The sequence below is a fragment of the Halichoerus grypus genome, chromosome 9, assembly GCF_964656455.1.
Source record: "Halichoerus grypus chromosome 9, mHalGry1.hap1.1, whole genome shotgun sequence".
Classification (NCBI taxonomy): Eukaryota; Metazoa; Chordata; class Mammalia; order Carnivora; family Phocidae; genus Halichoerus; species Halichoerus grypus.
This window is the reverse complement of record NC_135720.1, coordinates 95,715,455-95,729,261: the sequence shown is the minus strand read 5'-3', so window position 1 is coordinate 95,729,261 and position 13,807 is coordinate 95,715,455. Positions and strand designations below refer to the sequence as shown.

General features: G+C 35.9%; 1 protein-coding gene across 1 annotated transcript in view; it reads left to right on the top strand.

Annotated features, from left to right (window-relative positions):
• Positions 1-13,807, top strand: part of TINAG (tubulointerstitial nephritis antigen) — an 87,944-nt gene that overhangs the window by 59,044 nt on the left and 15,093 nt on the right. The window contains exon 10 of the mRNA XM_078054408.1: positions 13,231-13,276. Coding sequence (XP_077910534.1) covers positions 13,231-13,276 — 46 coding nt within the window. The remainder of the gene's footprint in view (positions 1-13,230; positions 13,277-13,807) is intronic.

Sequence of the window (13,807 nt, the reverse complement as noted above, 5' to 3'; positions counted from 1 at the left end):
CCCAAGTGTGAAGAAAAAGATAATAAAGTAGAAGTTACCCAATTTCAGAAAGCATGAACTCAAAACCAACAAAATTTTTTAATTAACAGAACAAGATATTAATCTTACAAAAATACAGTCCTCTACTCTCAAATTTATATAAAGTAAAAAGCATAATATCAGGAAAGCTGTCATAAAATACTTGCTGAAGAAGACAACATAATTTGCTGAACTTCTGATGCCTCGTTTCAAGATACCATGGAGCATTGTGTGGCGTTTTATCAAATGAGCCCTTTATATCTTTATTTTTTTTTAAGATTTTATTCATTTATTTGGGAGATAGAGAATGAGAGAGAGAGAGAGAGCATGAGAGGGGGAAGGGTCAGAGGGAGAAGAAGACTCCCTGCTGAGTGGGGAGCCCATTGCGGAACCCCATCCTGGGACTCCAGGATCATGACCTGAGCCAAAGGCAGTGGCTTAACCAACTGAGCCATCCAGGTGCCTCCCCCTTTATATCTTTATTTTAGTTTCCCAAAGAATTAATTCTGATTCACAATAACCTTAGACTCACCTGTAAAAATCTGCTATTGAAACTGTAGTTTCCTTACCTTACCTGATTTCCTTTCAATTTGTTTATAATACTTGCTCTTTATTTATCTTGTTACCCATATGTCTCAACCTGCTCTCTGCTAATGTCATCAGTGCATTAAAGCCAAACCTTCTTTCAGTCCCCTGAGGATGCAAATTAATCTCATAGAAAGTTCTCTTATCGTTGATAATTTTTCTGAGGCATTATCTTTTTCCAAGAGCACAGGACAATGTTTTCTATCCCATGAATATATGTTTGCTGTCAAATGGTTTTTCCCTCTTTCACCCTCTCCATAAATAAAAGAAATCTATCCAGACTCTGTGGTTGCCGACAGACAGGGTAGATTGTTCTTCGCCTCACTCACCGTCGCGTTGGTCACTGGTATAATCCCCAGTCTACATTCTGAATTGAAGTTCCCGTTGGTGTGTGCAGCAACTAGCTCCAGTGCTCCGCTGTTTTGATGCTTCTGCTCAAGCCCTTACTGCCCCAACAGGGCACATGACACTAAGTGCCAATCAGTATTCAGCACTACTGGATAAATCTTCCTGCTCTACAGCCAATTATTACACTTTCTTTATAAGGAGTATGTTGCCTAAAATATTCTGCTTCACTATCTCCTCTTAGTCACTGTCCTGATGTCTTTTGGGAATTACTAGGAATGATTTAGGATAAACACAAGTATGGACAATGGGGTCGAAAGACAAGAGATGAAGTAGGTATCGGACAAAGCTTGCAGAGCCTTGTTATTTATGGTTAGAGTTTTGAACCTCATCCCAAGCTTTAGTGAAGTTATTTTCAAGGGCTCTCAACAGGAAAATTGCATAATTTGCATTTTTTTTTTTTTTAAAAAGGTCACTCTACGTGATGCTTAGAGAATGAAATTATGGGGCTGGAAAGGTGGAACTGGAAGAACAATTAGGAAATTAATGTCAGAAGCTCTGATCAAGAAATAATGGTAGCTTGGACTAGGTTGGTAGTTCTAAATATGAGTAAATGAGTGTGAGGTTATATCTTTTTTGGTACAATTGACAAGACTTGGTAATTTGTCCGAAGGGGTGGTGATTGGAGAGGTAGGTATCATGAATACAGCCCAGTTATCCTTTGTGAGGAAGAGATTGCACAGGTGTTCCATTTACTGATACAGAGAACAGTAGAAGAAGAGCAGGTGGAAATGGAAGAATCAGGAGTTCAATGTAGACATACTGAATTTGAGATTTCTGGAGACATTCAAATGGAAAGGTCAAATAAGCAATTATATATATTTCTGGAGTGAAACTATAGGCTTTTATGAGCCCAAAGAGAAACCATTGAAAGTGATCAGCATTTAGATGGTAGCTGAAACCATGGGAATGGAAAGGAGTGTTGCAGACCCAAACCCGAAGAACCCTAATATTTAAAGGTCAAATAGAGAAGGAGGGGCTAGTAAAGGAGACTAAGGTCAGAGAGGGAGGACCAGGCTAGGTATCACACAGACTTGGGGGAGAAAGTGTTCCAAGCAGGCAGGAATAGCTAACAGTGTGAAATGTTGCTGACAGGTCTCCGAAAACAGTTACTGAAAAATGCCCTTTGGGCTTGGTGCTATCAGAGTCTGCAGAAAAAGAAAGAATAAATAGCAGTTGGTTCTTCTTGCTAAAGCTTTGCATTTTTATCTGTAGTTATAATGATAGGTGCAAATTACATTAAAATAGTTTTTATCTCCATCTTAAGTCCTGCCAGATTTGACTTTGTCTATGTGAGTTTCCTTAGCATTCATATATTTTTCTATTGTGTGTGTATTAAACTTGATGAAAACAAACCTAATTAAGACTATGCAATGGCTAAAAGAATCCTTTGGCTATTATATTGAATGACTTCCAAAAGTATTTTAACTTCTTTGAAAAAAAGTGCAGTAATTTAGTCCATGTAGATACCTCCCACATTGATTCTCAACCGAAAATTTAAACAAATTTTATTGTGCAATGATTATGTACTAGACACCTTGCTAGATGCTGAGGATAATAAGAGGAATAATGTGAAGAACCTTAATAAGTAAAATAAAATAATACCTACTCATTTGATTCAGCTATGGAAAGTTATCACTCAATTGTTCAAGGAAGCCACTGGGAGGTTCTGCAGACTCGAGATTCTTTGAGTTGAACTCACAAACAAACAGAAGAGTGGCAGTGGAGAGGAACTCTGGCGACGGTGCAACTGATAAATGAGGTTTATTTTTCTTCTATTTTCAGTGCTGATTGAATCGTGTTGCCTTTGTCAGCACTGAATCAAATTGACAGAGCAGTTTGTGCTCCATTTGTTTTCTCTTGTTTGACACTGGTGTCTCATTGATTTGTCATCTCAAACCCTGACCAGGTCCATTCTACTCTATAACTGCTGTTACTATGAACTGACCTTTTACAAAACAAAACAATAGCCAAAAAAAAAAAAAAAAAAAAGCTTCGTTTTTTTATTTAGGTGCAGGCATGGTAGGAGCATTGTTTTAAAAAGAATTCTTAGAAAGCTCTCTTGACATTCATAAGAATGTGGCTTATAAAACACATATAAAACAATGTATTTGTGTACACACACACACACACACACACACACACACACAGGTCTCTAAGGTTTTTTTTGCTTCAGGACAGATTGTGGAAGCAATGCTGTAGACCATAAAGAACTGGGTTTTGGAGTCAAGTTTAGATTCAAATACTAGTTCTGACCTTCTCCTTAGGTGATCTCAGGCAGGGAATTTAATCTGTGTATCTCCATTTTCTCATCTATTACATTGGATAATAATTTAATGCTCACCATCTTGTTGTGAGGATAAAATGAGACAGTGTGTCTGCCACCTAATAGGCTACTCACTTTATAGTTCATTTAATTTTGTAAAAGTTCATACTTCCCTTAACTTTTTCTTTATTCCTCTGAACCTATTTTCAGAATTATTTTTAGAGATTATAATTTGGAGCTGATTCTAATTATGGCATTAATGAGTACTTATCTATGATATACATCTTTACACATGTGACTGTAGGAATAAATGAATAACTTCTTTGGTAAATGTGATAAAAGTTTCATGGCCTTAGATAATATGATTCTATTTGTACCAAGAAAGCCATGTAAATAGTAAGAGTTTGGTCACAGACACTTTAATTCTACTGGATCGTGTAAAATCAGCATGGTTGGAAATAACAATTTTCTAGGTGGTAGACATCAGGGAAAGACATGGTACATGAACAAATGGTCAGTTGAAAAAGATGATTATAGGCAATTTCTTAGATTCATTAAGAACGGGGGCAATGGGTTATGCCAAGGCTGAAAATGCCTTTCAGTAATTGGGAAAATACACTTTACCTTCTTGTTGAATGAGTGTTAATGTCTGTGGATACTTCAGATTTGGGGGGCCTGTGTGATGGGATTTTATTAGCCCCTGGTGAGTGCCACCTTCCAGATTTAGCTTAAATTCTTTTTGTGATTTTGTCCTATAAACTCGTATCTTCTGAGGTAGGTGTTGCCCTCAAAATTCCAAGAGTTATAGAATTTACATGAGGTAAAGAAAAGTAAATGTGAATTTCCAGAGATGTGCGGTGGGGCAAGGGGACATTAGGAGTAGGAAGTACAGTGGCTTCTGACTTCTTTCTGTCAGCTGGAGTATGTATTGGCTATTTCTTAAAAGATAGAGCACTTTCAGGGTAATCACTATACATTTTTAGAAGGCGTATTTCACAAGCTTACCTTTTCAGAATCTAAGATCAGGATTCTATCCTGTGTTCCAGGAATATGATATATATGACAATCCTGATGAATGAACGAACCGGGAGATTTTGTTAAAGTGCATGGGTTGCTATGGCAATTTCCAATGTCTTCTCTAAGCAGAAACATGGAGGATTTTACTGACTACTTTAGTAAGACGAAAGAGAAGGCCAGACCGAGTCTACATTACAATAAAAAGGGAAAGATTGCAGAAATATAAATTTTACAGGTGATGAATTGATATTAAGTGATATTAATGTGAATATGTGATACTGACAACTTTGATTTATTTTGATCCTCAAATAAATGTATTAAATATTATTCTTTTCCATCCCCATCATTGTAATGATTATATTCATTAAATTTCTGGATACAAGTGAGATTGTTGGGTGTGATGAATGCATCCTTGATTGGAATATTGTTATAATGATCAAACTGTTCTTCCTGCCTCCAACCCTGTTCTTTTCCCTTTTAGTCTTTGCTCACCATCACCAGCTTTATCTTTTTATGGCTGTCTACAATCCTCCTTCCAAACCTTTCATGGTGTCTCTAGGAATGCACACAGAGTCATTCTTGGCATTAAATGCTCTTCTCTCAGGTATGCCCTCATTTCCTCTTGGCATCTGCTACAAATTACTGGGGGCCCATAATGCCTTCTCCATCTCAACTATAAATGATCCCACACCTTTCTGTCTTCTGCTAGTCCTATTTTTTATTGCTTGTGTTATTAATTGTGCCTTAGACACTAGTACCAGCTTAGCCACTTACCATACAATTTTGAAACATTACTTAACCTCTTTGGGCCTTAGTTACTTTATCTATGAAGCAAGGAAATTGGAGTAGAGTCAGATTAACACTTAGTGCCAATGGTCTTGAAAACTCAACTCTGCCATTAGCTGTCACAGATAATATGTAAACAAGTGAGCTTAATTTTTCCATAAAAGTTTATTTATAAAAACAGACAGTGGGCCAGATTTAGTCCGTGAGCCATAACCTGGAGTATACTGTAATCGTTGAGTCTCCTTTGAGTGCTGAGATTTTATGAGAAGGTAAGCCATTTCTATTCCTAACATCAAAGGACTGAAGTTTTCCCTCACAGTATGTCTTCATAAGATACTACCCTAGTTAATTGCCATTGGTGATGATGATGGAAATTTTTGATCTTGTACTCCCTCTGCCAAGTACATTTCACATGATTGTGAATATTTTAACATATATTCTGTCAATATAGCAAATGCAGAGGGTTCATTTTCTCAGTTCCACAGCAGATCATTCTGACCAGAGCATACCTGGGCACAACTGTCTTGTCATTTTCTTCCATACTCCTTTTTATAGGTCAAATTATGTGTGATATTATAGTTATAATATTTTTGTTTCCGAAATATTAGGGTGGGGTAGGATAAGGAATATATCAGCAGCTCAGTAAATAGTGTTGATTGGATGCGTAATTAATATTAGGAGGACACACTCATCTCTTGACATTTTCATACACAAAAAAATTGATCTTTCACAAATCACCATATGCTTCTCCAAACTATGACAAAATTGGTAACCCCTTAGCAGAACATATCAATAAAAATACCTGATCTTAAGTTGAGTAAACCCTGACTTGATTTACATTTTGCTTCAGTGGAAAATGAAGGGAGATGGGGAATGCCCTCATTTTATTTTACTTCCCCCCAGTCTATTTTCTTTCATCTTTGATCTAGCATTAATTAGCACCTTCTAGAGCTCTCTATCCTATTCAACACTGCCACACTCACTAGGCCTGAGCATTTTTTGAATGAAGTTACTGTCTCTGGGAGAACATTCATAAGGCAACAAGACCCTGCTTATCTTTGCCTCATTCTTGCTGCACTAATCTTTCAAATTTTGTGTAAAGGGAGCTGAGAGTCTATCTGCAATCTCACCTTTAAAAGCAAAATCGTATATCCAGAGTAGTCATATCATTGTTATTGGCTTGAGGCTCATCTGGTGGTTTCTTTATACCTGTATCCTATCTGACTTTCATTTCTTTAATAAGAGTTGGAGTTCCATATCAGGCTCTCTTATATATTTGTTCCTTGTTTTCCTCCTAAATTTCCTGTTCTATTAGGCTGTAAGATTTCTTTACATGTCCACTGTTGAGAAACTTTATTTTTTATCTGTGTGGATCTATATTCACTAATACAGAATTGGTCTGCCCAGAAAACATGGGTTTGAATTCCTATTGTTAGTCTATTGGGCACACGCTGGGATCCCAGAAGTGGTAAATTGTCAGGCCCACTGAAACATTGTGGTCTAGATGATTCTGCTAGTGTATTACACCTACCATCAATATAAAATAAAACTTTTTTTTTTTTCTCCTTGTAACTCCAGATTCTTAGATAATGTGAGATCTGCTTTAAAGAACTTGATTCTTAAGCAAATGTGATCTTGACATGTGACTTAGGAGATAATTATTCTCATCACAGAGCAATTCCTCAATCTGTAGAAAGGCTCTTTCACAATTTCTTTTAATAATCAGCTTTTCTTGGTTCTTACAGTATTTTACCTGTTAGAAACCCTGAAAAGTAATGAATTTAAAGGTTAATACGCAGAACCATTATCAGTAGAGAGAACTCAAAAGTAGATGAAGCCACTCTGTAATTACAGTCTTAGGCAATAACACATCAACCTGATCGTCGGGAACACATCTCTATGTAATGTGAAGTGCACTACAAATAACACCACTTTGGAGGCACCTATTCATTCAAAAAATCCTAGAGTTAACCTTGACTCTTTCTTCTCCCTTTCTACTTGGCCAACAAATTCCATCACTTTTTTTAAAAAAAAGTTTTTATTAAAATTCCAGTTGGTTAACATATGGTGTAATATTTTCAGGTGTACAATTTAGAGATTCAACACTTCATACATCACCCGGTGCTCATCATGACAAGTGTACTCTTTCATCCCCATCATCTGTTTCACCCATCCCCCCACACACCTCCCTTCTGGTAACCCTCAGTTTGTTCTCCATGGTTAAGAGTCTGTTTCTTGGTTTTCCTGTCTCTTTTTTCCCCTATGGTCATTTGTTTTGATTCTTAAATTCCACATATGAGTGAAATCATATGGTATTTGTCTTTCTCTGACCGACTTATTCGCTTAGCATAATACCCTCCATCATTTTTACCTCCAAAATAGCTCTCAAATCTGTGTCCTCCTGTTCATTTAATTCACTTGCTGCCAGTATAGTTCAATTCACTTGCTCAACAAATATATATTTAGGGTTGACTATGAATGTCTTAGTCACTATTCTAGGTGTTGGAGATACAGGCATTAAAAGAATAAACAAGATTTCTTTTTTGGGTCTTACATTCTTCTTCAGAATTTCATTATTTCTTGCTTTAATGACCTACATTTATCTCATGCTTTCAGTCTCCTTCCCCTGGAATCTCTCCCTCACGCAAACACCAGAGTTGTCTCTCTGAAAGACTGTCTGGATCACGGCATTACCATATTTGAATGACTCTTTATCACCAACTTTCTAAGTGCCAAGGTTGGTGGCTATGGATGCTCTTTATGGCCTGAGCCCAATCTGCTTTTCTTTTCTTTCTTTCTTTCTTTTTTTTTTTTCCTGCTACTCCCTTCACTCTTCTCCAGTCCCACAAGACCAGGTGCTGCTCTTAGAATAGGCTTAGAATAAGATGAAGTTTTTTTTTTTTTTTAATTTTTTTTTTTTTTTTTTAAGATTTTATTTATTTGTGAGGGAGAGAATGAGAGACAGCATGAGAGGGAGGAGGGTCAGAGGGAGAAGCAGACTCCCTGCTGAGCAGGGAGCCCGATGTGGGACTCGATCCCGGGACTCCAGGATCATGACCTGAGCCGAAGGCAGTCGTTTAACCAACTGAGCCACCCAGGCGCCCATAAGATGAAGTTTTACCAGCTCTCTTGTGACTTTGCACTTATTGTGCCTAAAATTCTATACTTTCATTTGTACCTGAAGAATTTCTACTCAATTCTGGGAAGGGAGTCAGTCACCTTTGCCCTCTACAGATAGTTAATTTCTTTGTCTGTAACCCATAGAAAATTTTAAAACATGCTTTTACAAAAGTAGCAATTATGGATTCAAATTATTTCTTGGGCAGCTTCAAATTATTTTTATACCTGTTTGTTTTTCATTTCACTCCCATTAGATATATTTGTCACTCACTATAGGGAACCATCCATTCTCAGGCATCCTCAGGGAATGTGGTACAGTGGCTTCCCAAATTTTCCAATACAGCATTTTCTCAGGTGTCACTGAATTTTGAGAGGAAAGAAGTATTAATGATTCTTAAATAATTTAAGACTAAATTAAGTAATTAAATTAAATAATTTAAACAATTTAATCACTCTCATTAAATTGTCGGCTTCTTGAAGGCAAAAGATATATCTTTTTTGTACTAAACAAGTTTTCTGGATAAAGGCTGAAATAAGTGGATGAAGTACACAGAGATTCTGTGCTTTTTTTTTTTCTTTTGAAAGAGATATTTATGGGAATATAAATATTACCTTAAGAAAGTCATATCTTCAGTTCTCTCTTATTTACCATATCTAATGTGACCACTACTGAATATACACACCTGAAGCACAAAATCAACCAAAACCAAGGAAGAAACAACAGCACTTATGATCCTGTGCAAAGTAGTTACTCAGTTCCAATTAATTTTGGTATCTAGAAATAGATTAAGATATGCTTTTCATAATTCTAGTATTGATTAGCACTGTTATCTGAAAAGAACAGCATCCTTTTTAAAGAGCACATGCATGGGGCGCCTGGGTGGCTCAGTTGTTAAGCATCTCCTTCGGCTCGGGTCATGATCCCAGGGTCCTGGGATTTCTGTCAAATAAATAAATAAAAATCTAAAAAAAAAAAAAAAAGGACATGCATAAAGATATTCATAACCTTAGTAATACAAAATCTTACAACATCCTTGAATGGGTTTTGATGCTTTACCCTGCAGAATTGATGGTCTCTCCGGAAAGACTCTTGATGTTCTGCAAAAGAGTAGTATTTCCAGAACTACCTAAAAGTAGGCATATGAGGCCCATCCAGAAGGAAGTGCTTAAATGATCACGTTTGAAGTGAGAGCTGTAAACATAGACTCAGCATCGGGAACCCTCAGTTCTCAGGCATCCTCAGGGAATGTGGTATGAGAGCTGCCCAGATTTTTTCAATACCAGCATTTTCCCAGGTGTCATGAAATTTTGAGATTAAAATAAGTATTAATAGGTCTTAAATAATTGAAACAATTTAACTTAATGAGTTAGAAAAAAATTCAAAAGAACAGTATAAAGTTCATATGAAGTAGAATTTCTTGAAGCAAGATAGCCACTATCAAGGTCTTTCAAACTTGTGATCCTATTGTATAATTGGTTTCAAATTAGCAGGGTTAAGGAAACAATCTCAGCAGAGTAAGGTTATGGTCCTGGTCTTTCTAAAGAAATGTTTATGAATAGTCCTTAAAATGAAGATGTATAAGTGGAGGAAGAAAGAGTGTAAATAGTTACGTTTAGAATATATATGAATGTAATGAAGTTCCTTATGTCCCCAAAGACAGCCATTGACTTACAAGAGGATATTTGTGAAAATATATACCTGTTTCTAGAATATTCAGCCTACTGGTATAAAGGCAAGTCAAAGTCTAGTACCATAATTCAGGAATATATATATATATATATATATATATACCTATATATATGAAAATGCCCTTCATAGATCAAGAAAAGAAGAACTCTCTCCCATAAGCAAGCGATATAGGTAGTCTTCCTTTTTTGTACCAGTTAAAGGTTTTAGTTACATGAATTTGCAATGATACCAGTGGGAAATCACCTAGGGCAAAGTGATTTTTTCCCAGTCTTTCATAAAGCATGGGATATTTAGAAAACAACCCACAGGTTTATTTCTCTGCAATACCCCACTGTGACTTTATGGGCTGATTACCATCTTAGCAACTGTCTAAAATGATACAGGTGAGAAAAGATAATGGAAATTTGCAGTGCAAACATTAAATCCTGTGATGGATGGACCTTGCCTGTCATTTGACATAGAGGCTGTATAACATAGGGAACGGCACAATAGCTTCGTTGGTGAGGTGTGCTATCTCCTTTTTATCTGAGTTTTGTGTCAAGGTTAGTATCCTTTGTTTATAATTCTCTTTCACAAGCATTCTAGTCTCTGAAACTCTCAACCTCAGTGGACTTCCTTTTCTTCTTCCTCTCTCACCTCTATTTAAAGACTTGATTTGTTTTTCTGTCCATTTTGAGAATGTTTGTAATAATCTGAATGCTGGCATTCTGTCTAGGTTAGAAATGTGTTTCCATAAAGGTTAAAGTTATAATGAACAGTAGTGTTTCCTGAAACTTATAGCGACTCCAAAAAGTTGATTTGCAGAATAAGAATTATTGCTGTCTATTATATCATTGAAAATATTACTTAAGTAATCTTAACAAAATGTACAGGAACATATGAAAAAATAGGTGATTGAACAGTGGTAAAAATGATAGTTCGTATTTTTTAGATGTCTTTAAATTAAGTAGTTTATTTCACTTTTAATTTATTTGTTAATACGGGAATAAGACAAATGACTACATTCTGAAGTCTCTTCTCCTTTGTGAGAAAATGTTCTGTTTCCTTAAATTTAGTCTCTGATCTGTTAGTAATGGAATTATGTATAGTCATTGTTTTGCTAAATCTGGACCCCATATGCGATTGTGGATCTTCATGCCCCCAGTGTCTCAATATTTTTGAGAGTGCCTAGGGGTATCTGAAAAGGACTTAACAGTAAATGCAGTACTCAGCTCCTGGTGCATTTTTCTTGTATGTCTTTTCCATTCCCTCTGTTGAATACTCCTTTGTCTTCCCATGCACCATCCTCAGTGCATTGGAGCCCAGGAAGTCAGAAAGATCTTACAGAAGGGGAAAGAAACTTGGTATTGCTCTCTATTTGAGTGTCATTAGTGGGTTTTATACAATATATAGTTCTTAGTGAAATAGCTCTATCAGGTTTTTATAACAAGTCTGGCCCTTCCCCCCAGCTCTAAACTTAGTTAAGTCCAGTGTGGATAGATGTGAATGAGAGAATTATCCTCTCAGTTGCTCCTCCTGTCTTTTGATCTCAGCTTAGTTGCTGGATCAAGCTTGTCCTGTTGGATAATTCTTTTTTGATTAGGCATTCTTTCTTAGGAGGTTCATTAGTGCCTCAAGCAAAACTGCCCTGAACTTCTCATGTATTTGGTGGAATCTCAGATATGGGATTCCTCTCCTGCCTGCTTTATTTTGGAGTTGAATGTTTCCTTAGATACTTCTGATTTACTCTTGTATTTTATGTAAATAGCTAAAGTAACTAGTAGCTGGACCACCTAAAAGGAAATTTGATTGCGGGAAAGGCTTTTTGAAATTGTTATGAGAGTCATGATAAATGAGTAGAAAATGAGCAACTCAAAGTTTCAGATATGACCTACTACCTGAAGTACATAATGACCTTTGAAGATTTGGGAGCACTTATTGTGAATGGTAATTTTTGTCAATGGTGATAATAGCTTTTTGTAGAAAAGTTACAAGGATGTGAATATAATTATAAAACTGCAGAATGGTTTTCAAAATTAAACTTGCTTGAACTTACACATTAAGCTGCCCAGAATATTTGAAACCTTAAAGTATTCCAGTCTACTATTCCTGTGTGTAGCAGAAAACCAAGAGAGAGATGGGAAGCCTTGCAATCACCACTCCTAGCCTCTACCGGGAATAAGAGAAAGAAAAGTTGTTTTTTTCAGGATTATCCCATTTTCCACATCATTTTTTTCTTCCCTTCCTTTGTGCCAAAGGATCTATATGCATTAAAATATTTTCTTGAGTGCCCCCAAGATCTCTACCACAAACCCGCCTTCTTTAGACAATATCTCTGTGCTATGGTGCTATCATTTTATTCTGTACCTACTAAGAACAGCTTTCTACCAAATGGTCATGTTGAAAATATTTGAGTGAATTTGCATTTCTTTCAAGAATTTCCCCCGCCCCGCTCCAAGGAATGTTTGTTATAGAGAGGGATACTGGGATTGGTGGGGCGATATGTGGGCAGAATTGTATTCTCACAATCCATCACAGCACATGAAAGTGGTAGTCCATATGCTTTCGCCACATAAAACTGTTGCTGTTCAGGACACACTGCAATTGGGGACTGGATATTTACAAGAGAGAAATATAAGATGAAGAAGAATATAGGATTTGGAGTCCGGGCCCAACATCTCCCACTCTATGTTCTTAGACAAGTCTTGTTATTTTATTAGTAAATAGAATATGTTACTAACATCTCCCTCGCTGGGTTTAGTCAAGAGAAAACATGAGCTATTGTAAGTTTGGATTCTTTTTGGATTGTTATATGCTACATTGAAAATGGACCAGTTATAGGAGTAAAAGATTTGATTTCCATACATGTGTAAACAGAAATCTCACATTAGGCACATAGCTATTTTTTGAAATAATATACACATATACATATTTTCACATAAATTCTTTTATCTACAACTGTTATCTGTATTTATATTATGGTTATCAGTAGTCTTGGAGATTTTTAGTTTACACCATGTAGGGTGGAGTTTCAGAGGGCTAGATGTAAAGAGGGGAGGCATCTTTAAGTACTTTAAAACCTCCATACCTCAGTTGTCCTAGAATTTATCTTCTTTGATAAATGAATTTGACTTTAATCAATTTGGACATAAATGAGTATATTCTGAGCAAGTAAATAACATTATGGTCAAAAAGAAAACTGCACAGGCACATTTTTGTAGGGCTATGATGACAATTCCATAGTAAACCAGGATGAGGCCATAAGGAAAATAGAAAAGATAAAATTCTGGCAATAATTTACATTTTATCAAGATTCAAATCAATCATTTTTAACCATGCCAATGTTTTTTATTATTATTTGTAGATGGGGAACACTGAAAGGAGCACAAGGGCAGAAAGAAAAATTCTGGGTATGTAACTCTTTCCAACTGACTTTCTACTGTGAAGTGAGTATTTTAGAATCATTTGAGCCTCTACTTCCTGATTTGTGTTAGTCCTTTCCTAAGTTACTGTAATATTGTTTGTAATAATGGTATTTCCTCCAGCAGAAAAATCATTATATTTTTATATCATTTATATTATAGTAATAGTTTTTCTCTACTCCTCTTATTTCAAATTATAAATGAAGAATCAGTATTTTTTTTCAAAGTGAGAATCACCAGGAAAACGTTTTGTTATCAGCTGTATTAATGGTTAGACTTCTCTCATATGTCAGTTTTGTGTTCTTCCATTTTTTTTTTTTTTTTGCTATGGATGATGGCTTTGTAATGTTATAATCAATTATACATATTGATATTATATCTGTATACATAATATTTCCTACTGGTAAAGTGTTTTATTTTTGTTTTTGCCAATTATGACATACATGATTCTTCACTGAGAAAGAAACAATGTCTAGTCTAAAAAATTATAGAAAGTTAAATGTAAGAAAAAGTTTAAAG